Raw genomic sequence first — 22,269 nt, 5'->3', positions numbered from 1 at the left:
ACATTAACATGTTGCAGTAACGCAACACTGACTGCGAGCCGGCGGTATTTGGAACTGTGGCCGATAGTACCTGCGCCATGACAGATTCAAAATAAATATTTAAATAAAGTAAAGTCAGAGTATATTATTTTCTTTGTTCAAAATCTTTTTGCTTAGTCGCCTCAACTCTCGCTGCGCGACCAATGACTGACAGACAACTGCTTTCTATCTCGCTTATACACATATAGCAAGAGCGAGAGATAACTGTGAATTAGTTCTGTGTACTTCGGTTATTATTAAATATAATAAAATAACAACAATTCATGTAAAAGATTTTATTAATATTTCAAACGCAATTTACTATGTACAAATTACTTTGTAAAAATATTCATTCTTGTCTTATTATTATTTACTGATTCAATTATTGTAGGCAACACTTACAAAACATAGTATAGATAAAAACAATCTTGAAAATTATTATGAAAAATATAGACATTTCATTATAAATTTATCCAATAAGTACATAGAAACATAATTCTGCACACGATTGGGATGCATATAATTTGAATAATTGCATAATTAGATCCGGATATAAATAATAATATAAAGAAATCAACAAGGAAGTCAATGGCATTTTTGATATAAAAAAAAAACAAAATTCATCATTACATTATTACAATAACAACATGGCGATAATGAATACTAATTAAAACTTAATAAAATCGATCAGCCTAATTTCATTGCGAAAATATTATATCGATAAGTAGGAGTTCACTGGATACATACAAAGAATATATGATATACAGACACCTTCTAATCGATCGTTAAATATTATGTAGATTCCTAATTCGATATTACATCGTTACAAATTCAGTCACGGGAACGCGAATCGATCACAATCGCGCAGCGGGAGCGTCGAGAGCGCGGCTCGCTGCGGTAAACGGGTCGAACGATCGCATCGAGCGTCGCTCACCGAGGGATGCAGACGTGGCATAATCATTTCTATACTACCGGCAGACTTCTTAAAACACGTATAATATAATATAGTTATACAAATATGTTATCGTAATAATAAAGACACGGCACCGCGAGTCGAGGAGGGGGGAGGGGGGTTCAGCGGCGCGGGCCCCAGGGCGCGGGCGAGGGCTGCGCGGCGGGCGGCGCGCGGGTGGCGCCGGGCATCGTGGGGAACTCGTGCGTGGATGCCGTGTCGGGCGCGCGCTGCTCCCACGGCCCGCCCTTCACCACGAAGCCACTGGTGGGACCAGCGCCCGCGGCCGCGTTGGCGCCGGCTCCGTTGTCCGTGTTCAACACGTCGCCGAAGTCGCCCAGCGATGGGCCAGCCGGTCGCTGGTATCGGTGATCAGCCACGTCTTGCAACTGAAAATATTGTTACGTGTTAGTCAGGAATTTGATGTCTGTTATGCCTCAGAGATGGGCATATAATTGTACATAGTAATTCTTGAGATTAAAGTTATCAGATGATCAACAAATCGGCTGTTACTTACAGTTAAAAATTATCAGATTAATAAATCGTTGATAACATCTTATCAACCAATTAAAACAGTGAATGAGAATTAAAGATATCTAATTATGCCGCGCCCAAAAGCCTGTGTTCATCTCGCAAAATACTGCAGGGTTCAAACAGGCACTCTGAGACCGCCGCGCATACTGTGTAATAATGTGTTTATACTTACATATTCTTCTGCCAAATTCAGAAGATGGTCTTTAGCATCGAGGACGTTATCCTCGTCGCCGGTGATGACGACGATGCTGTCGTCGCCTTGCCTGGCGTTCGAGTTCGGGAATCGGATGTCCACCTTGTAGTCGTCCATTATACGCCTGATGTTCTTGCCGCGGAGTCCGATTAATCGTCGGTGTACGCGAGGATCGATGTCTACCTCTTCTCGGTATTGGTTATCCTGATAATTACAAAATTACAGATTAATTTAACATTTTAATTTACATAAAACTCAATAAAATGTTAGGTTTACTTACAAGTTGGTGGACAATAGCCATGATAGCTTCTTTGGCCTGGATGGCCTTGTCTTCGTATCCCGTTATTGTGATGGTGTCGTCGTTCGCTTCTCCGCGCTTGGGAAGGTTTATTTGCACCCCATAGTCCGTGCGAATTTTCGTAATCACTGAACCGCCTTTCCCAATAACAAGGGGGTGGTACTCAGGATCTACTTTGAATGTCAGCTCAAATAACCTGAAAGAAAGAGCATACTTTTGTAATGTTAATGTTCACTTTACTAATATTACTAAATTCTATGCATGTTTACCAAGGAAGGAAATATTACCTGAGTTCTCTATCTTTTTGCTCTTCCTCCAATTCAACAATCTTCTCAGTCAGTGCCTGTTTGGCTTTTTCAACATTAGTTGGAGTACCAGTGACCTGTAAAATTATGATGTATGAGATTTTTGTTCTATTTTTAGCAAAGAAATAACCATAATGAAATTACATTTACCTTGACCAGGTCGCTAGGAGGGTCATTGCTAGACGGCAGCAAGATATGGACATCGTAGGTCTGCATCAGTTCTCTCCTCCTTGGGCCAGAGAGTAGCTTGTGAAGGTGATTAGGGACTTCCACATCAATGGTTATTGGCACCTACGAGTAGAACACACATTACAGTAAAGAAAACATAAAAACAGTTACAGGTAACAAACAAACGAATTAACGATTAACTGTCACTGACAAAAGGGCGTTGGTACCCGCTGAAAACCAGCTTCGTGACTTGACGACTTGTGTGATGTCACGATTTTTGCTGAGCGGGCGCCTTTTTAGCATGCGTCAATAAAGTTAAACATGTATGCACCTAAATTTTATATGCTGAATAAAGGAATTCTATTCTATACATACTTGTTCCAGCAAAGCCTTCTTAGCCGCCTCGCAGTTTTCAGGCCGCCCAGTTATTCTGATGATATCATTCACACCAGGCTCCGCATTATCATCCCCATTCTTAACGGGGATGTCGGCGGCTTCCGACGTGTCGCGCTCGGGGAACTTAATTTGTACATCGAACTCTGCCGTGATATCCTTCACTTTGGCACCGCGAGCACCCATCACGGTGCGGTGATGCCTTTGCGAAATCACGCATTCAATTGTCACCTGAAAACGATAATTAAAAGTAAAAAAGTTTATCCACAAAGAGTCATATTCATATTTGCTATTGATTGTACAAGACTGTACCATGTTGCCTTAAATAAAAAAATAAAAAAGAGATTCTTTTGGTACCTAAATTAGTTTTAAATTCGAAAATATTTTATTTATTTAAATTCAGTTTAGTTCACACAAGCGCCATTATGTATTGTGAATATTTTTGTACATTAACTAAAACAGCATTTTAAAAATTTACGCCGCTAATAATATCGTACTCCATAAGCTAAAAGATTTAAGCTGATTATTCCAGTTTCTGACACACAGACTAAACACCCCGCCCACCTTACCACCTACATATTAATAGGAAAAGTATCTACAAACCTTGGCTTCCAAGTCTTCGATGATTTCGTTGATGCGAGCCTTAGCGGCCTCGATGCAGTCCTTAGGTCCCTTCAGCACCACACGGTCGCTATTGACGCCCTGGCGCGGGAAAGAGATCTGCACACCGCCGCAGTCATCGGCGATGCGTCGCAACACTTCGCCGCGACGCGCAACGAAGTGTCGGTGGTGACGTGCGGCCACCGACATCTCGCCTTCCGACACGTTGCTGATCTCGGCCACAGCTGCCTCGAGTTGCTTGCGAGCTGCCTCCACTTGCTCCTCGCGCCCTGGTAGCAATGTTACGTTTTTGTTAGACTTATTTCAAACAAACCAGGTTCCAATTTTAGTATGACAGTTTGGTACATACAGGGGTCGATAAAGATCAGATAACAGGCAGGCATTTTATGGGGATAAAATATTATGAAATTATTAAGCAGTAAAAAAAAATCTCACCAATAATGAAAATAGCTTCTTTGTCCTCGTCCTTCTCAGTCGGGAAGATTATACGAGCGCCAGTCTGCTCGCGAATCTTTTTAATATTAGCACCATTTTTGCCGATGAGGAACTTGTGGTGTTCGGGCTTGGCGCGCACGTGCGCCGTGTGTGACGTCAGCTCGCGCTCCGACGCGTGCGCCAGCAGTTGCTGCTTGGCCTTCTCCACGTCCTCCACCGGGCCCTTGATCACCACCTTGTCGCTGTCGCTCTCCGCCGGCGGGAACTTTATAAGCACACCGCCGCACTCCTCCATTATGGAATGAATAAGTTTACCACCCGCACCGATCAACGAATTGTAATATTTAGGGGGAATCGTCACCTCCTCCGTTACGATATTCGCCTTCTCGTTGTGGATTTGCTGTATCCTCTTGACGGCCTCCTCCACGTTCTCGCGTTTGCCACGAACGGTGATGACGTCACTGTCGTCCCCTTCGGCCGGGAGATCTATCTGAGTTTGCGTCTCGTCACGAATTTTCCTCAGATTAGCGCCACCCTTGCCGATAATAAACTTATGGAATTGCTTGAAAATGGGCACCTCTTGAACGTATGACGATTCAGCGATTTCTTTCAATAGTTTGTGGAGGAACTTCTCACATTTCTCGATATCTTCCTGTGGACCTCTCAGTTTGATTGGGCTCCTCTTTTGGCCTTGATCAGGCAGGGAGATAAGAACGCGATCAAACTTTTCACGGATTTCCTTAATTTTCTCTCCCCTGACTCCAATGAGTGATTTAATGTATCTGTGATCGACATAAACTTCTTTCGTTCTTTCATTTTCGAGCTTCATTACCATCTCCCTAAGTTCTCTTTCGGCATCGGCCACACCCTGGTGGCTACCCTCGATGCGAATTACGTTGTTATTTTCGTTTTCAATAATATTAATAACTACACCAGTCTCATCTTTCAGTCTGTTAACTATAAATAAAAACGGAAATGTACATTAGATAACCCAGTTTCCATAAAAACATATCAACAATTAGACAGATGATTTTGAGAATACTTACTGTTCGATCCACTTTTGCCAATAATGTGTTTGAAGAATTTCGGGTCAACAGAGAGTTCAACATAAGTGAGAGTTGCAAGCAGGTTTTTAACAAAGTCGTCAAGTTCCACTTGGGCACGCTCTACTTCTTCAGGGGGACCATCGATTTTTACTTTATCTTCAGAATGAGTAATGTCTACATGAACCTAAACAAAATAATACAAACTGTAATATTGCAAAACCATTTATAGCAAAAATGAGTTACAAGGTTTCACTATTTACCTTGGAGAAATCTTGGGTGAGCTTCTTAATGTTGGATCCATTCTTCCCAATGATGTATTTATGAATCCATGTTGGGGCGTCAACAGTGGCAGTTTTAACAGAGTTCGCTTTTTCACATACCTTAGATAGAGCTGTAATATTTCGTTAATTAATTAATATGCTTCATTGAAATAATTTCAATTTCAATGAAATTCATCTGAGTAAATAAGTATGATTTATGTGATTATTTAAATGTACATACCCAGGCCAATTTTGTTGTGGGGTCCATGAAGAGTTATAGTGCCAGTAGGGGAATCAGGTGGAGGCATTTCAACAGAGACACCAGTCTCTTTAAGAATCTCCTGAATTGTTGTGCCACGAGCACCAATAACATACTTATGCTGCGATTTGGGTACTTCTACCCGAACCGTTGAACATTTCTTGACCTAAAAAATACTGATGGTTAATGAAATACTTAATACATTTAAGATACCTAATGTAATCTTGAAACACATACCATGTCTTCATAGATCTGTTCAATTTGCGCCTTAGCTGCCAAAACTCCATTTTTCTCACCGGCGATAACAATTTCGTCACTTTGCGTGGACGCGGGAGGGATATGGATGCGAGCACCAGTTTCAGCACTGAGGGCTTGTGCACGCTCGCCATAAGGACCTTGGATGAAGGGGTGATAGGTTTTTGGAATGGTGATTCGCTCGAGAGCTTTACGAGACTGTAATAAAAATAAATAAATTTTAAAATAACTCAATATTAGTCAATATGTTATAAAAACAGTATAGAAGTAAAAACTTAAACATTGAGTTTTAAGATTTTATAAAATATCCAATGAAAATATAAATGTATAAAAACAATATAATTACCTGCTCTTCCGAACAGACCCTGATCTCATGTTCAGCCTTTTCAATACCTTCCTTAGTCCCAGTGATAGTTATAGTTTCGCTATTGTCAGCAATCCCTGGCACACTAATTTTAGTTGCAGTGACTTTCTCCAGATCTTTCAGCTTTTGGCCTTGTTTTCCCAGAATCCAGCGATGATGTTCTTTAGGAATCGCAATTTGCTTACTAGCCTGCAAAAAAGTTACATAATAATAATATTGTGCTAGTAAGATTATCTAAAATATAACATCTTAGAAAAATAAAACTTACTTGTTGTTGGAAATGGGTCAAAATTTGACGCCGAGCTTCAAGAACGGCACTGTGCTTGCCGGTGATAAGGAACGTGAGGCTTCCGTCTTTGCTGGTAGAGATCTCAATGTGGGCACCAGTATCTTTTGTGATTGCCTGACATGTTCTCAGCGATTCACCCTCTCCAAAAGTGTTAGCATTGTCCAGCTTTCTTTCTTCGTATGGCACATGGAATACCTAGTAAAATTCAATAAAAATAATGTACTAAATGTATTATTTGCTTAAACAAATGTTTCATAATGTTTTTAGCATTCTCCTCAAAAGTTATGATTTTGTAGACCCAATATGATCTTTAATTTTGGACAACAAAGCATTCAAAAGAAAAATGTTTAAAATGAAAAAAAAAAAAAACAAAATAAAAGAGGCATCAATATGTAGACAATTTTAAATTGATAAGTGCTGCTTTTGACAATCACATTACATTAAAATAAAACAAAAAATCTTATCATCAAAACTTTATCAAACAGATTACGTAAGCGCGACTAATTAAGCCACGTGTTTTGTAGGGAAAAAGAAAAAGCACAGTTGCTACAAAAAAATGAGATTGTATGCTTACTTGAGTGTGCAAAGATGAGCCAACACGAAGTTTATTGGTGACCTGCTGGATGTTTCTCTGCACTGGCGGCTGCGAGTGCGGGAGCGCAGGAAACAGGTCGTCATAAGCGTACGACCCACTCGTGTCGTACCCAACGTTGTTCATTTCTTCGCCATGGACAGGTATTTCAGGGTGAACGGGTAACATATCTCCAACCATCATGGATTGCTGATGCATCATTTTAGTCTCCTCCAGCAGTCCTTGTCCGCGCCAAGTCGTTACAGTACTACACAATAAAAATTAAAATGAAACCACATTTCACTTACAAAAATTTTATGTGGTAAATGTGCCATCTGTTTAACTGTTCAATTGAAGTCACATGTTTATACAGTTGTTCGATGACTATTAAAATAATTCTTACTACATCTGGCAGTGAATTTTTACCTGAAGGTCAGTATGAAATAAAATCAAACACGATTAAACCAATAGTATGTACAGTATACTGTATAAATGGTATCATATCATAAGTCTTCATGTGCTGTACAATCTGCAGTCACTAGCAAGTGCAATTAATGTATTTCATGGTAAGCACACTAGTGATTTCAAAAAAGTAATAATAATCTCAATCTAATTATTGTATAATAAACTATAATTACTAAAATTTATTTTTAATATAATATGGATTAGAAGTGTTCCACCTTTTTTAATAGGTTTAAATGAGTTAAAGTAATTCTAGCCTAAGTTATTAATTAATATGATTTTTATGTGCTCAACCCAGCTCATGAATTGAAAGATATCCTAAGATAGTATGTAAATGATTTATCACATTTAAAAACATAATATTGTTCTTTTATAATGCTACAGTACAATTTAAATGATTTAACTACACAATTAGACAAGACAACAATACCAATACTCAATAATTTATTGCATTTCACAGTGTAGAGAAGATAGGAAGATTTTTACATTTACTAATGAACCATATTGTTAGTGATAAAAATATTTAATTTGGAAATGGATTGTTATTATTACTATAAGATAAATAGTAATTAGAAGTGTTCTTGAACATTAATAAATATGTAAGATAATGCTGGTTTTAGCTATAAGTATGAATGAACAGACTAGGCAAAAAATGATCCTTAGATGTTGTATTTTGATATCCTAATAAAGAAAAATATGCACCACCTTCAGTCAATATAATTTTAACAAATACGCTTTGGATAGAGGTTAAACGACATCTAGATGAGGTGTACACTCAATTTACAGACAAAAATGTGAACAATCTGTAACTATACAAACATGATGATCAATACTTACTGTCAATGGCTAACAATAATACATTTACTAGGAAATTAATTTACCAAAAGTTTGTTAATAACTCTCAGGGTTCATGAATATTACTATTGAAATTTGTGATAATACGTGTCACCTTCCAACACATTTGACGTGGAAGTAGGCTTTTATAAAATTCAATACTCACCGTACGTACTGCAGCTAATCAACCTGAATGACTATCCTGAGGACGCCAGGGCCAGCTAGTCTTTCTCCTGCGTAAAATGTGATAAATGATTATCATGAAACAGTAACAAAAAAACAATAAATTAAAATTTTCTCCAGCTAAACACGTACCCAGTGCTGCCGCGAGGAGAAAGATGTCTTCCACAGATTATTTCTATTAGAGATGAGACGTATTTACTAGAACAGATCCACACACTAGGTATTTTACAGTACTAAGTGGCACCTATTCCAATTTTTAAAATACTTGATCCACCTAGTATTTTTTAAATTACACGATTTCCGACCCTACCGTCAAAGTAATAGAGGTTATTATTGCATAATCCGTAGTCGTGTATTACGCGCACCGCGTATTTCTTGCTAAGTATTTTTTAAATTACACGATTTCCGACCCTACCATCAAAGTAATAGAGGTTATTATTGCATAATCCGTAGTCGTGTATTACGCGCACCGCGTATTTCTCGCTAAGCTTATGTGCGAACGTAGAGATTCACTCCGTCTCTGTCTGACAAACAAATTTGAGCGCAGGCAGGTGTGAGATAGGAATAGGTGTTTGATGTATTACGTAATTTAAACTCTATTTGTACACAGGTAAGGTTTTGAATATTTTAATTTTTGTTCTCTCTCATCCAGCTCACTCCTTGTTGACTAGCCGGTAAAAAACCAGTTTTTATTCTTCCGACAGGTTTGTTTTGGTTTGTTGTCACGCGTCCGTGATAATTGCATAAATAAAAAATAGAAAAAATTATATAAATATTTTTATGAAATTGATATCTTTTAAATACGCCAACTTTTAAGTTGACAGTCCTAAGCCTGTTGAAGTATGAAGGGAGGATATCAATCAATCAACAACCAGCAAAAACATTATTATTCAATTTCAAATTGCATTATTAATACTACGAGTGGATCTTTTCAAAGAAAATTGTATTTTAAAGTCATAGGTAATACGTGGATTAGTCCGCACTAGTCGCGTCAAGTATGGTAAATTACTACGTACTAAGTGGAACAGGTATTTGGATCACGTATTAATAAATACTTGGAATAGGTGCACCTAGTATCAAATTTACCTAGTATAACCCATCTCTAATTTCTATTCTTAACTCGTAATTGTCTATGGTAACACGATGACAGTAGGCAGTTGCCAACTATTCAATCGATTCAATCGGTATCGGTAATCACTAAAGGTTTCAACGCACTGCTTCAACAGAAATGAATTGTGTTGCCAGTTTATTGAAAAGAATTAAATTAATCATTCGTTCAGTGGTTCACTCAGTCATTCATCATTCATTCAAGAAATCAAAATGTCTACCGAAATGCTTTTTGAGTAGCTGTATGAAAACATTTGATTTTTATGCATAATAATTCCTAAAAACGAATACAAGGTACTCCATATTCATGAATAATGGACAAAATACCCAGGACTCACGAAGGTAAGGCCAAAGAATAGGTAAAAATGTTGACTTCTTGCTTTATTTGTATGCATGCGACGTGCATCAGCATTGACACTATTACAATCTGAAATTGATAAAAAAAATGTGTTATTTTATCGTTTTGTACTATTTTTCTCATGCATATTCTGTCTAAACATAGTTTTCACAGGAATAATTCCATTTACTCTTCACGTATACATGCTTACTTTTAAAGTTGGGGTTACTTTTTCTTTATGAATTTTGTGCTATTAATTTATATTTCTCACCAGCTATTGAAGCTCAAATAAGAGAAATTCAATCAAAGAAAAATGAACTACCAGAAAATGGATCCGGCAAGGGCGTGTCTCTTGGGGAGACTTATGATAGTGATATTTATGACGCCCAAGGAGGGAAATCAAGATATGATGGTTATGTGACTTCTATCGCTGCAAATGATGAGGTGGAAGATGAAGATGTTGAAAATGTCCCGATCACTCAAAAAAGATCTGGATACACTGCTCCAGCATCTATACTAAATGATATTGCTCAGGTATTGTCTATCTATATATATAAAAATGAAACCCGTTTTCCGTTGTCACGACATAACATGAAAACGGCTTGACCGATTTGGCTGATTTTTTTTTTGTAGTTTTCTAATACTCTGTACAAGGTTTTTACGGAAAAAAATATAAAGAAAATCTCTACGCTAAGGCGGTACGAAGTTCGCCGGGTCAGCTAGTTATTCATAGATTCTGTCTTGTGATTAGTCTAAACGTTTGAAATCGAACCAATCACTCAATTTATACTTAAAATAGAATCAAGTTTTGATATACATTCTGTAATATGCAATGAGTTGTTGATAATTTGTTAACATTGTGAAATTTTCCAGAGTGACAAAGATTATGATCCATTTGCGGACAAAAGAAGACCTACGATTGCTGATAGGGAAGATGAGTACCGTCAAAAGAGGCGTAGGATGATTATATCACCAGAACGTATTGATCCTTTTGCAGAAGGTATGTTTTGATAGAAGTTTAATTGGACACATATTTTAATTATTTTCTTGTAAGTACTTAGTCTATAAATCTCAATTTATATTAAAGTATGATGCACAAGATTGGCACACTTATGTCAATTTAATTGATTGCTTACAGTTAGAATGTTCTGAATACTTTTAAGAATAAAATTGCATTAAATATTAAGTTACAATTAATTTTAAATTCCCCTAATTAACTTGTAATATCTGTGGTGGCAGATTCCTTGTTTGAATGTGTATAATTATGTCCATTGATTTCATTGCTATATTAAATTGTTCCAGGTGGAAAAACACCAGATGTAGGGTCTAGAACATATACAGAGATTATGAAAGAGCAATATCTCCGTGCTGAAGAAACTGAGGTAAGATAATACTTTATTATATTCAATATTTATTCTTATAATAATATTGTTAGTAATTTTTTCAATTTGAATATTATTGTTTACAGCTTAGAAAAAAACTATTAGAAAGAGCCAGAGAAGGTACTCTCAAACCTGTTGCTCAATCCAATGGAGAGGCCACAAAAGCTGCCGCCAAACGAAAAGGCCGTTGGGATCAGAGTACTGAGGATACCCCATCTGTCAAGAAAGCTCAAGTTTCAGCTACACCCAATTCACAGGCCACACCATCATGGGATACAGAGGTAAGAATTGATAGAGAAGTAGGAGATATTATAGGTGTTGTCGTCACTATAGGCCTCCGCTAAAACTCGCGTGGGCGCACGGATCGGGTGCTGTTCGATACTGAACGCACGTGCGATCTTAGGTGGAAGCCCTCCCATTGGGTCAGTTTTATTTATAAATCAGAAGTATATAATATATCACTAAGGCATGCAAATCACTAAGATAACACCTTCCTGATAAATCACTTGGCCAACTAGTGGGCGCCAATCAAGTTAATAAATTAATTTTCGTCTAGTATTTTTTTTGTAGGTAACTGTAGAAGTGTAGATATAGATTATAAATACTTAAATAACTTTTTTTTATATACACAGAGGGGAGCATGGGAAGAAACTCCTGGTGGTGGTGGGCGTGGTGGCGAAACACCTGGCGCCACGCCGTCCGCCCGAGTCTGGGACGCCACTCCGGGACATATTACACCGGGACACGCCACGCCAGGCAGGGAAACGCCCGCGCAGCACACCTCCCGGCGTAACCGCTGGGATGAAACACCAAAGACAGATAGAGGTAAGCATTCAAAATAAATAGGCTAGTTTTCATAAAAAAACTTTTAGTCCGTCAATTATTATATCAAAAAATATTGGACAAATATTTTTTCATTTATCAATCAAACAAGTTATGGTGCGTTGAAGTTCCGCCTGACGTCACACCGTGCTACACTTAACCACGTCTTGACGTCACGGGCCTCTTCTTTTGAACTTTGGCGCGCTATAACTACTAAAGTTAAGCGCACTAGTGTTAAAGATTACCTATGTACTTAAATTATCGTAACCAGTGTAAGAAGAGCGGGGCCTCCTGCCACAGGTATATCTCTATACTTACTAGGTAGACCCCAGCCTCAGATTAATGTAAGTACCTGCTTGTAAAAGTAAATAAAAAGATTTTATTTATTTATTTATAACTGTAAATTTTCATTAGTTTGAAAAAGTTAAAAATACGTGTCGAATATTTATAAGGTGACTGACGGACTAATTCAAACTTGCTTTTTACCCAGGAAACATTCCTTGTTACTGAGATTACTAAAGTTATTTATACTTGCAAGTTCTTTACTAAACATCATGTTAATCATTTTCAAACAAGGCGTTTGAATAATCTTGTTTATTTTCCCCAGAAACCCCCGGCCACAACAGCGGGTGGGCCGAGACTCCTCGCACGGACCGCGGCACCGGCGTCGACACCATCCAAGAGACGCCGACCCCGGGCACCAAGCGGCGCTCGCGCTGGGACGAGACGCCCGGCGCCACGCCCGCCGCCGCCACGCCTACTCCGTCGCACGCCACGCCATCGCACGCCACGCCATCGCACGCCACGCCGTCGCATGCCACGCCCACGCCGCATACGCCGGTCTTTACGCCTGGAGGGGTAAGAATAACCATGTTATTTATATGCAAACAGGCTTAATGAGGGCTATCGTTTTAGCGCTCACCAGTTAGCGCCACTGTAGAGTAAAGTCCTGTCACTTGCTAGTAGCGAAGACAGTGGCACCAACTAGTAGCGAAGACAGTGGCACCAACTGGTGAGTGCTAAAGTGGTAGGAGGACTATCGCATTTGCACTCATCAAGATGGCGCTACTGTAGAGTAAGGTCCTATCAATCGCCAGGGGTGCCAACTGTTATGTATAAAAACGATAGCCCTCATTCAATTCAGATTTATCAAATATTGTTTGTAGTATTTTGTTACAATTTTTTTAAAGTATAGCCTGACCAGGAACATAAAAACCCTGGCATAGAGGCGCTTCAATTGCATTTGATAGTGCAACACTGAGTACAGTCGTACATGTGTTAAATTAATAGGCTAAATTTATGTATCATGATTCAGGATTACGGGCTAATTTGATATTTTCATAAATTAACGAAAATATTATTAAAGGTAACCTGGTTTAAATAAATTAAATGAAACCATCAATCGAGCTAGTAGGATTTATTTTAAATATTATTCATCAATAATCAAATTCAGAACTTGAATATTCAACTGCAATGTCTGCTCATGAACGCTTCAAACTCGGTACTTCTTTCCCAATTCCATAAAATTCAAAACTTAGAAAGTGACAAAAAACTTTAAAATAGGTAGTTGAAACAGACTACAGCTAATTTTCATAGTGGACTGTACTATACAATAAACATGTCAGTCAATTTGACAACCTTTGTCGGAAACATTATTCAATGAAAATATTGTCCGAACCCTTAGTATTTCTCTTCGACAAATACATTAACACATCGTGAACCACTTTTCTTTCACGACTATAAAAATATTTTAGCAATTTAATTCACAAAATCAATTGCAAACATTTAAAATAAAGTTTGTTTACACTTTGACAACAATAGACTGACATGCAAGGTGACATGTCAATGAAGTTTTCAGTTACTGTTGCCATTAAAAGAAATTAGTACCATTAGTTTTCCGCAACATGGCGAGGGTTTTTATGTTCCTGGTCAGGCTATATATGTATGTTTGTCAACTCTTTCAGCCAAGCTAAATACAGGGTGAAAACGATAAGTGACCTCAATTGATTATTTCTAAACTAAATAATATACTAAATGTATGCAAGCTGGAAACGTTGAATTTTCGGATAGATCCAGTTTATTCATACCGTTTGATAGAGCTCATGAAGCACTTCAAGGATCAGTAACCAGTTTTTCAATATCTTGTGTGGTTAAGAAATAATCGAATGAGATCACTTATCGTTTCCACCCTATAATAAGAGTGGGCTTACCACAATAGTCCAGCTGACGACGGATTGCGAACCAGTGCGACGTTCCTTGGATTTCGAGCCGGCCAGCTCGATACTGACACCGTTGCACTATCATTTTACTGTCGACTTTTTCTATTGGATTGTTGAACTTTTTGAATGAATGCCTGAATTGATGAACTTGTACTTGTTCCAGTCAACCCCAGTGGGAGTGAAGGCCATGGCGCTGGCCACGCCCACGCCGGGCCACGTGGCCGCCATGACGCCGGAGCAGCTGCAGGCCTACCGCTGGGAGAAGGAGATCGACGAGCGGAACAGGCCCTACACCGACGAAGAACTCGACGCCATGTTCCCACCTGGGTACAAGGTTTTACCCCCTCCGGCCGGTAAGTACCGTCCATTTGGACCCCACCCTAGTTTTAAAATACGTTTTCTAAAATCAAATACAAATAAGGACTATCATTTAGTTATTAATACCCACTTTAGTTTCAGGACACATGTATTAAAAAGCCTTCACCATGTGGGAAGTCTACAGTAATGATATATCAAAAGATACATGTGTTTTTAAATTTGAAACGAACAGACACTTATTTTAATTACACACTTTTTCTTTCAGATGAATGATGACAATGACTTTACAGTCTCATGCCGTCGGATAGACTCCAGATTGAGCTTTACGTTTATGAATCGCTTTGTTTAACGATAGAGAAGCACGCTTACGATATCCGTGACGGCATGCGACCGTTGTTAATGTGTGATGTTGTTGACCAGGTTATGTTCCGATTCGGACGCCGGCTCGTAAGCTGACCGCGACGCCTACGCCTCTGGCGGGTACCCCAATCGGCTTTTTCATGCAGACGGAGGAAGTGGGGGGCTCCGCCGCGGCCGCCGCGCGCCTGCTCGACCCGCAGCCCAAGGGTAGCCAGCAGCTGCCCTTCATGAAGCCCGAAGACGCGCAGTACTTTGACAAACTGCTCATCGACGTCGATGAGGACACGCTGTCCCCCGAAGAACTGAAGGAGCGGAAGATTATGAAGCTGTTGCTCAAAATTAAGGTGCGGCTACAGTTAAAGCCTGGTCCGTGAGCACGTAGAATCCCGTCCAATGACCCCAAGCTACCCATCCTTATCGCTCGTGCGTAATTATATTGCTGTCGCGACTGTGCGACGCGCGCCCGCAGTGAGTGTGCGAGCGCGACAGCAACATAATTACGCGCGAGCGACAAGGATAGGCAGCTTGGGGTCATTGGACAAAATTTTACGTGCTCACGGACCAGGCTTTACCTAGTTACCCTTGTAGTAAAGATAGTTTTAATGTATGACGAGGAAAAATGATGAGAGAACAAAAAATCTCGACTAGTTAAAGAAAACTACTCTACTAGCGTGGTTAGCTTAGTGGGCGTGGCCCCAAATAAGGGGAGGGGCTTATTTTTATTTCCAGGCTGTTGTGTAAATATTCATTATTTAAAAAAATATCTACATTACTTATTATATTAAATCTTGCATCTTATTTCAGAACGGCACACCGCCCATGTGCAAAGCCGCGTTACGTCAGATCACAGACAAAGCTCGAGAGTTCGGGGCAGGCCCGTTGTTCAATCAGATCTTGCCTCTGCTGATGAGTCCCACGCTCGAAGATCAGGAACGTCATTTATTAGTGAAAGTCATTGACAGGATTCTATACAAATTAGACGATTTAGTTCGTCCTTACGTCCACAAAGTAAGTTATCCTTATTTTACATGATACATTGAAAAAAGGTTGATCTCCATTTGGTGAAATATTTGATTAAATTGTATGTTTATTTTTAGATTTTGGTCGTAATTGAACCTCTTCTGATTGATGAAGATTACTACGCCCGTGTGGAAGGTCGTGAGATCATTTCGAACTTGGCAAAGGCTGCTGGTTTGGCCACCATGATTTCGACAATGAGACCCGATATTGACAACATTGATGAGTACGTACGAAACACAACGGCTAGGGCTTTCGCCGTAGTAGCGTCTGCTTTAGGTATGTATAAATGTAATTTATTTCTTAAATAATGGAGAATGATTATAAATTAAATCTTATTCATTCTTTTTAGGTATTCCATCTTTGCTACCCTTCTTGAAGGCTGTGTGCAGATCCAAAAAATCGTGGCAGGCTCGTCACACTGGAATTAAGATCGTGCAACAAATCGCCATCCTTATGGGTTGCGCCATTTTGCCGCATCTCAAGTCATTGGTGGAAATTATTGAGCATGGTAAGACTACACTTTAGTATTTTTATATTGTTGAAAACAGTTAAAAAATGATAAAATGTTCAATTCCCGCCTTAGGCAGTTCGATTTTTTCAAGTTATTTATAATTTTCAAATTAGTTTGAGATGCGACTCTAAACGCTGAAAAGGACATTGTCAGAAACCGCCTTAGATTCCTGGGCACAGCAGTAAAGTATCAAAATTAATCTCTTACTTTTTGAATACTTAAATATTAATTAGATTGTAACAGACACTTGAGGATTAAAAAATGAAATAATAAAAGTATTTTATATGTATTCTATAATACTATGACGACATCCGGATATTTTAGGGCGTGGCCTGCTCCATATCCTATGAAGTTCCATAATTTGTGTCGATAAAATCTATGTAAAATCGGCACAAGGCAATGCCGTACTTCATTGTTAGGAATCCATGTAATAGTGATGTTGACTGCGGTCATCATAGACAATAAGATACCGATCTTGTAAATAAAATAAATCGTCCAAATTGCTACAGTATGACTAGATTTTAATTAAAAGTTAAAAATATATTGCACGATACTACAAGAAGCTATCTAATGTGTCCAACTGGTCGAAGGTCATGAATAAAATAAAAAGAATTGTGATCATAACACTGATATAGACAATGACAACAATATGGGATCATCTTTAATATATCTGTTACAGTTTCAAAATTCGATGAAAAATCCAATGCCGCTTAAAGTGAGAGAAATGTCTAAAGTTCTAATAGAATTGAAAGTTTTATTCGCTCAAAATGCTTATAACAATAATTGGTAATACATTTCAAATATTAAGTACCTTTATAATGTATCGATAGAACCAAAATGATATCCTCTCAGCTTGGAAGGGGAAAACCCAGGATTGGGGGAGCGCTCCAGGCAATTTTTAGAACATTTCATAGGTGGTAGTAAATAATATTTATTTTATTATTAAAATTGAATATTTTGATATTGATAAAATTGAATATATCTTTCGATTCAAATACCGAATATTTTTCAATCGATAATAATTATCGAGAATTGTTAATAATATTCAATTAAAAGTTGTTCAATCCCTAGTCATGCATAGACTAAGACGGTAACCATGGAGATAGTTAGTTTGGTAAGTCACGTGTTAAATGTCAAGAGTGGAAAGTAAACATAGGATTCATGTTATTTATTTACGTGCAAAATGTAAGTAAGTAAATCATAAAAGTGGAACGCCGAGCTATTTCCAAAACCCGTCCAATATTATAATACAATTTGGCTGCGACAACTACAATACAGAACATCTCCCAAATCGATGTGCATAAAATAATATAATACAATACTAGTAAGTAAGAGGTTATGATAACAATATTGCTATCAATAAGTTTATAGAATTGGTCCGCCAGGAATAATTGTTCTTACATAAAGATTTGTGTCATTTAGAACCTAGAAAGTATTATTTCGGCACTGTTGATCTAACGGCGAACAATGTATGGAGAACGAACATTGTCCTTTAATAACTAGTTAAAAAAAGTTAAGTTATTGCCCTTAACCATGTGCATCACTGCACCATACTTATTTCTACGTTATTTGCAGGTTTGGTTGACGAGCAGCAAAAAGTGCGTACGATTACTGCTTTAGCCAGCGCCGCTCTCGCCGAGGCCGCCACCCCGTACGGTATCGAGTCGTTCGATTCAGTGCTCAAACCCCTATGGAAGGGTATCAGAACTCACCGAGGCAAAGGTCTCGCTGCTTTCCTGAAAGCTATCGGATACCTCATCCCTCTTATGGACGCCGAGTACGCAAATTATTACACTCGTGAAGTAATGTTGATTCTCATTCGTGAGTTCCAGTCGCCTGATGAGGAAATGAAGAAGATTGTATTGAAAGTAAGCAATTATAACTTTTTTCTCTCTATTTAATTTAGACCTTAAGTACAGGTTTCTAATGCATCATTTCCGTTTTTAGGTAGTGAAACAGTGTTGCGGTACTGATGGTGTGGAACCGCAGTATATTATGGACGAAATTTTGCCACACTTCTTCAAACACTTTTGGAACCATCGGATGGCGCTGGACAGGCGTAATTACCGCCAACTCGTCGACACTACGGTGGAGATTGCAAACAAAGTAAGTCATATTTTCAGAGTTTAACTTAATCCATATTTTTATGAATCATGTCAAAGCATTATTTACAAAATATGTTTAATTTCAGGTTGGTGCCTCTGAAATCATAAACAGAATTGTTGACGACTTAAAAGATGACAATGAACAGTACAGGAAAATGGTAATGGAATCTATTGAGAAGATCCTTGCAAACCTGGGTGCTGCTGACATCGACTCCAAGCTGGAAGAGGCTTTAATTGACGGTATCCTTTATGCATTCCAAGAACAGACTACAGAAGTAAGTTAATGTCATGTTTTATGTTTCTTTTTTCTCTTATACAGAACTGACCTGCGCTGTTTTCTATGTATTGGCCCTACAATTTGTGGAAAATTGACCGAGACGAAACGCTACATCGCACACCGAAGTATGGGCGACGTACGAGTGGGGGAAGGAGACAGTAACCGAGATGGTGTTCACACTATTACGTCTCGGTCAATTTCCCGCATAGTATACTTGCGCCATATAAATATTTATTTAAATACTTTTACTCTGTTTTAGGATGTCGTAATGCTGAACGGCTTTGGCACTATTGTCAACCAACTGGGCAAGCGTGTTAAGCCATACTTGCCCCAAATATGCGGTATCATTCTGTGGCGAATGAACAACAAGTCCGCTAAAGTGCGACAACAGGCCGCCGATCTCATCTCCAGAATAGCGGTCGTTATGAAAACGTGTCAAGAGGTGTGTATATTGGATGTTTAAATTTTAACTTTTTTAATCTGGGTGACAAATATTATGTTTTTTATCTCGTTTATTTAATAAACTGTAAAATAATAACTTTTTCTATTTCTTTCTCTCTCTAGTGTAATTAAAATTAAGAGCCTGTTTTTTTGTTATAGGAAAAACTTATGGGTCATTTGGGTGTGGTGCTATACGAGTATTTGGGAGAAGAATACCCTGAGGTGCTTGGATCCATCTTGGGAGCATTGAAAGCTATTGTAAACGTTATCGGTATGACTAAAATGACTCCTCCTATTAAGGATCTGCTACCCAGGCTTACGCCCATTTTAAAGAATCGGTATGTACCACAACTTTCCTTTATATTTGACTGTGAGTTTGCTTTTTTAACATGTTTCTAAGTAAACAATTTTCTGTATTACAGACATGAAAAAGTACAAGAGAACTGCATCGATTTAGTTGGGCGAATAGCAGATAGAGGGCCCGAATTCGTCTCCGCTCGAGAATGGATGAGAATCTGTTTCGAGCTATTGGAGCTGCTGAAAGCCCATAAGAAAGCAATTAGAAGAGCGACCGTCAACACGTTTGGTTATATTGCTAAAGCTATCGGTCCCCACGATGTGCTGGCCACACTTTTGAATAATTTGAAGGTCCAAGAAAGACAAAACAGGTTGGTAGATTGTGTATAAATATTATAAACATTATTATCATTTGTAAGACCGTTATGTAAGTAATATTACCATTATTTTTTCAGAGTATGTACCACTGTGGCTATAGCTATCGTCGCGGAAACGTGTTCGCCGTTCACAGTCCTGCCTGCTTTGATGAATGAATACAGAGTTCCAGAATTGAACGTTCAAAACGGAGTTTTGAAATCTTTATCCTTCTTATTTGAGTACATCGGCGAAATGGGCAAGGACTACATTTATGCTGTCTGTCCATTACTTGAAGATGCTCTTATGGACAGGTAATTTTTATTATTGATGTTTCCATCTTTCATAATTTACTATCCAACTTGTAGTGGAAATCCACTGTGTTATTTTCGCTTAGTTGTGTCATGTCTTAAGTACATGAAATGCACAATGTAAGAGATTCCTATAAGTATAAAGGCCGTATAAATGCCAAAACCCATCAATCAGTCCTAAGTGATTCTATCATTGATAAACGACCATTTTTATTGCAAAATGACACTTATTACACCTACATAAGCCACAATGCCTGGTGTACAATCGTCTGTACAATGACTGACTTAGCTATAAATGATGACGTTCCATTCTTGTCCTCAGGGATCTAGTTCATCGGCAAACCGCGTGCGCCGCCATAAAGCACATGGCGCTAGGTGTGTACGGTTTCGGCTGCGAAGATGCGTTGGTGCATCTACTCAACCACGTGTGGCCCAACATCTTCGAGACGTCGCCGCATCTCGTGCAGGCCTTTATGGACGCCGTGGAGGGCATGCGGGTGGCCCTCGGACCTATCAAGATACTGCAATATGCTTTACAGGTATGATGATGAATGAAATTTTAAATTGTATGATACAGTTTACTTAGGACATAAGCCACTCTAATCTCTCTTTCTGTGGGAACATTTTTACTATATTACGGGAAGTCTGATGGTTAACATTTATATTTTGTCTATTATCACCCATTAGGCCCGGTTTCCACCAAATCGGAGCAGAGCGGAGCGGAGAAGTGTTTTGAAATAACCAATATTTTTTTATTATTTCCCCTTCTCTCCGCTCCGCACAGCTCCGCCGCTGTCAAATTCCATACAAAAATTAGTCTGCTCCACACTTCTCAGTTACAAATTGTTGTTGCAGTCACACTGCTATGCTACATTAGCTACATAAGATGCCACTGTGTGCTTATTAATTGTTCTACAATCAAGCTGTGAAACACTCATCACGTTACATCACTAATTTCTTACTTATTTTAATTCTTGTGTTTATTTTTCAGGGTTTGTTCCATCCTGCAAGAAAGGTTCGCGACGTTTATTGGAAAATCTACAACACCCTATATATCGGAGGACAAGACGCATTAGTCGCGGGCTACCCCCGGATACAAAACGATCCCAATAACCATTTCCTAAGATACGAACTAGACTACTTGTTGTAAAACGTATTATTTGTAACGCGTTAAGCCCGACTATCTTGTTTGATTTCATAGTAAGATTATAATAATATTAAATAAAATAAAACTAAGTATAGCGATGTCAATGTTATGCGTTATTATAACACATAGACGGTTAGTCAAAGACAATGGAATGATTTTTCCTAATTCAATATAAATGTAATAGGGTAAACCACCCAATCATTGGCACTCTACCAATTTATTGGCATGCTCCAGTTTTTCAAGAAAATTAAGATTCTTTGTAGCCAAACCTTATATTTTTTGGTAGAAATTGAAGAGTAATATCATTTATTACTCAACTGGCTACACACGTTTTTTATTATTTCAAACATCGCGGCGCTTCAACCATTTGTTTGACAAACCGGGACCTGTGCGAATAAAACAATCGAAATATTCGTTTTTTACTAAGGTAAGAGCTATCATAATCTTTTAAAAAAATGCAAATCTATTTTGTTGTTCTTATACATAATCATTTTGTCTTATTATTGACTATATTAACTGCCTTTTTAAAACATTATTTTATAATTTAACGGCCAACTTTTAATTATTTGTAGTATGCCAACAATTGGTATGCGTAAAATCTGTTTATCCATTTTATTGGCACACATGCCAATAAAAGGGTATTTAAAATAATTTGAGTTTATTAAAAATTATACCTTGTTTGTCTCAAAATTGAGTTTAAATTGCATTTAAAATATTTTCTAACGTTTTGGACACACCAATCCAAATGTTGGCCCACTGCCAATTATATAAAATCCATTTATTGGCACGGGTGTCAAACATTGGTTAAAAGGGTGCCAATA

The 22,269-nt window shown here is 38.3% G+C and overlaps 2 protein-coding genes across 2 annotated transcripts; one reads left to right on the top strand and one right to left on the bottom strand.

The window, feature by feature from the left end:
- Nucleotides 1-299: 299 nt before the first annotated feature.
- LOC135071870 (vigilin) lies at nt 300-8,620 on the bottom strand. The gene is made up of 17 exons (XM_063965712.1): nt 8,573-8,620; nt 8,424-8,490; nt 6,965-7,229; nt 6,370-6,585; nt 6,084-6,290; nt 5,720-5,935; nt 5,465-5,648; nt 5,224-5,354; nt 4,964-5,147; nt 3,918-4,874; nt 3,465-3,751; nt 2,844-3,092; nt 2,451-2,591; nt 2,283-2,377; nt 1,978-2,191; nt 1,677-1,901; nt 300-1,359 (listed from the first exon to the last, which is right to left on the bottom strand). Exons 3-17 carry the CDS (start codon nt 7,181-7,183, stop codon nt 1,093-1,095), a joined length of 3,792 nt encoding a protein of 1,263 aa, XP_063821782.1. The 5' UTR covers nt 7,184-7,229; nt 8,424-8,490; nt 8,573-8,620; the 3' UTR covers nt 300-1,092.
- A 1,116-nt stretch (nt 8,621-9,736) lies between these two features.
- LOC135071853 (splicing factor 3B subunit 1) lies at nt 9,737-21,625 on the top strand. The gene is made up of 21 exons (XM_063965687.1): nt 9,737-9,889; nt 10,159-10,418; nt 10,758-10,884; nt 11,187-11,266; nt 11,353-11,547; nt 11,899-12,091; nt 12,696-12,946; nt 14,471-14,660; nt 15,046-15,329; nt 15,790-15,993; nt 16,083-16,281; nt 16,355-16,513; nt 18,092-18,384; nt 18,464-18,622; nt 18,708-18,896; nt 19,158-19,340; nt 19,499-19,677; nt 19,762-20,007; nt 20,092-20,304; nt 20,624-20,840; nt 21,293-21,625. The coding sequence occupies exons 1-21, from the start codon at nt 9,862-9,864 to the stop codon at nt 21,449-21,451; spliced, it is 4,008 nt and encodes a 1,335-aa protein (XP_063821757.1). The 5' UTR covers nt 9,737-9,861; the 3' UTR covers nt 21,452-21,625.
- Nucleotides 21,626-22,269: the final 644 nt, after the last annotated feature.

The sequence above is a fragment of the Ostrinia nubilalis genome, chromosome 5, assembly GCF_963855985.1.
Source record: "Ostrinia nubilalis chromosome 5, ilOstNubi1.1, whole genome shotgun sequence".
NCBI lineage: Eukaryota > Metazoa > Arthropoda > Insecta > Lepidoptera > Crambidae > Ostrinia > Ostrinia nubilalis.
The sequence above is the reverse complement of the archived record's forward strand: the minus strand, read 5'-3'. Positions and strand labels throughout refer to the sequence as shown.

What these genes read in the sequence shown, in the direction of transcription:
- LOC135071870 (XM_063965712.1), bottom strand. Translation starts at nt 7,183, where the DNA reads ATGATGCATCAGCAATCCATGATGGTTGGAGATATGTTACCCGTTCAC. An exon ending in TCACCCAAGATTTCTCCAAG is followed by an intron (nt 5,148 to 5,223) that starts GTAAATAGTGAA and finishes TATTTTGTTTAG; the next exon opens with GTTCATGTAGACATTACTCA. An exon ending in AGAAGGCTTTGCTGGAACAA is followed by an intron (nt 2,592 to 2,843) that starts GTATGTATAGAA and finishes TTCTACTCGTAG; the next exon opens with GTGCCAATAACCATTGATGT.
- LOC135071853 (XM_063965687.1), top strand. Translation starts at nt 9,862, where the DNA reads ATGGACAAAATACCCAGGACTCACGAAG. An exon ending in CGGTGGAGATTGCAAACAAA is followed by an intron (nt 18,623 to 18,707) that starts GTAAGTCATATT and finishes GTTTAATTTCAG; the next exon opens with GTTGGTGCCTCTGAAATCAT. An exon ending in TTATGAAAACGTGTCAAGAG is followed by an intron (nt 19,341 to 19,498) that starts GTGTGTATATTG and finishes TTTTTGTTATAG; the next exon opens with GAAAAACTTATGGGTCATTT.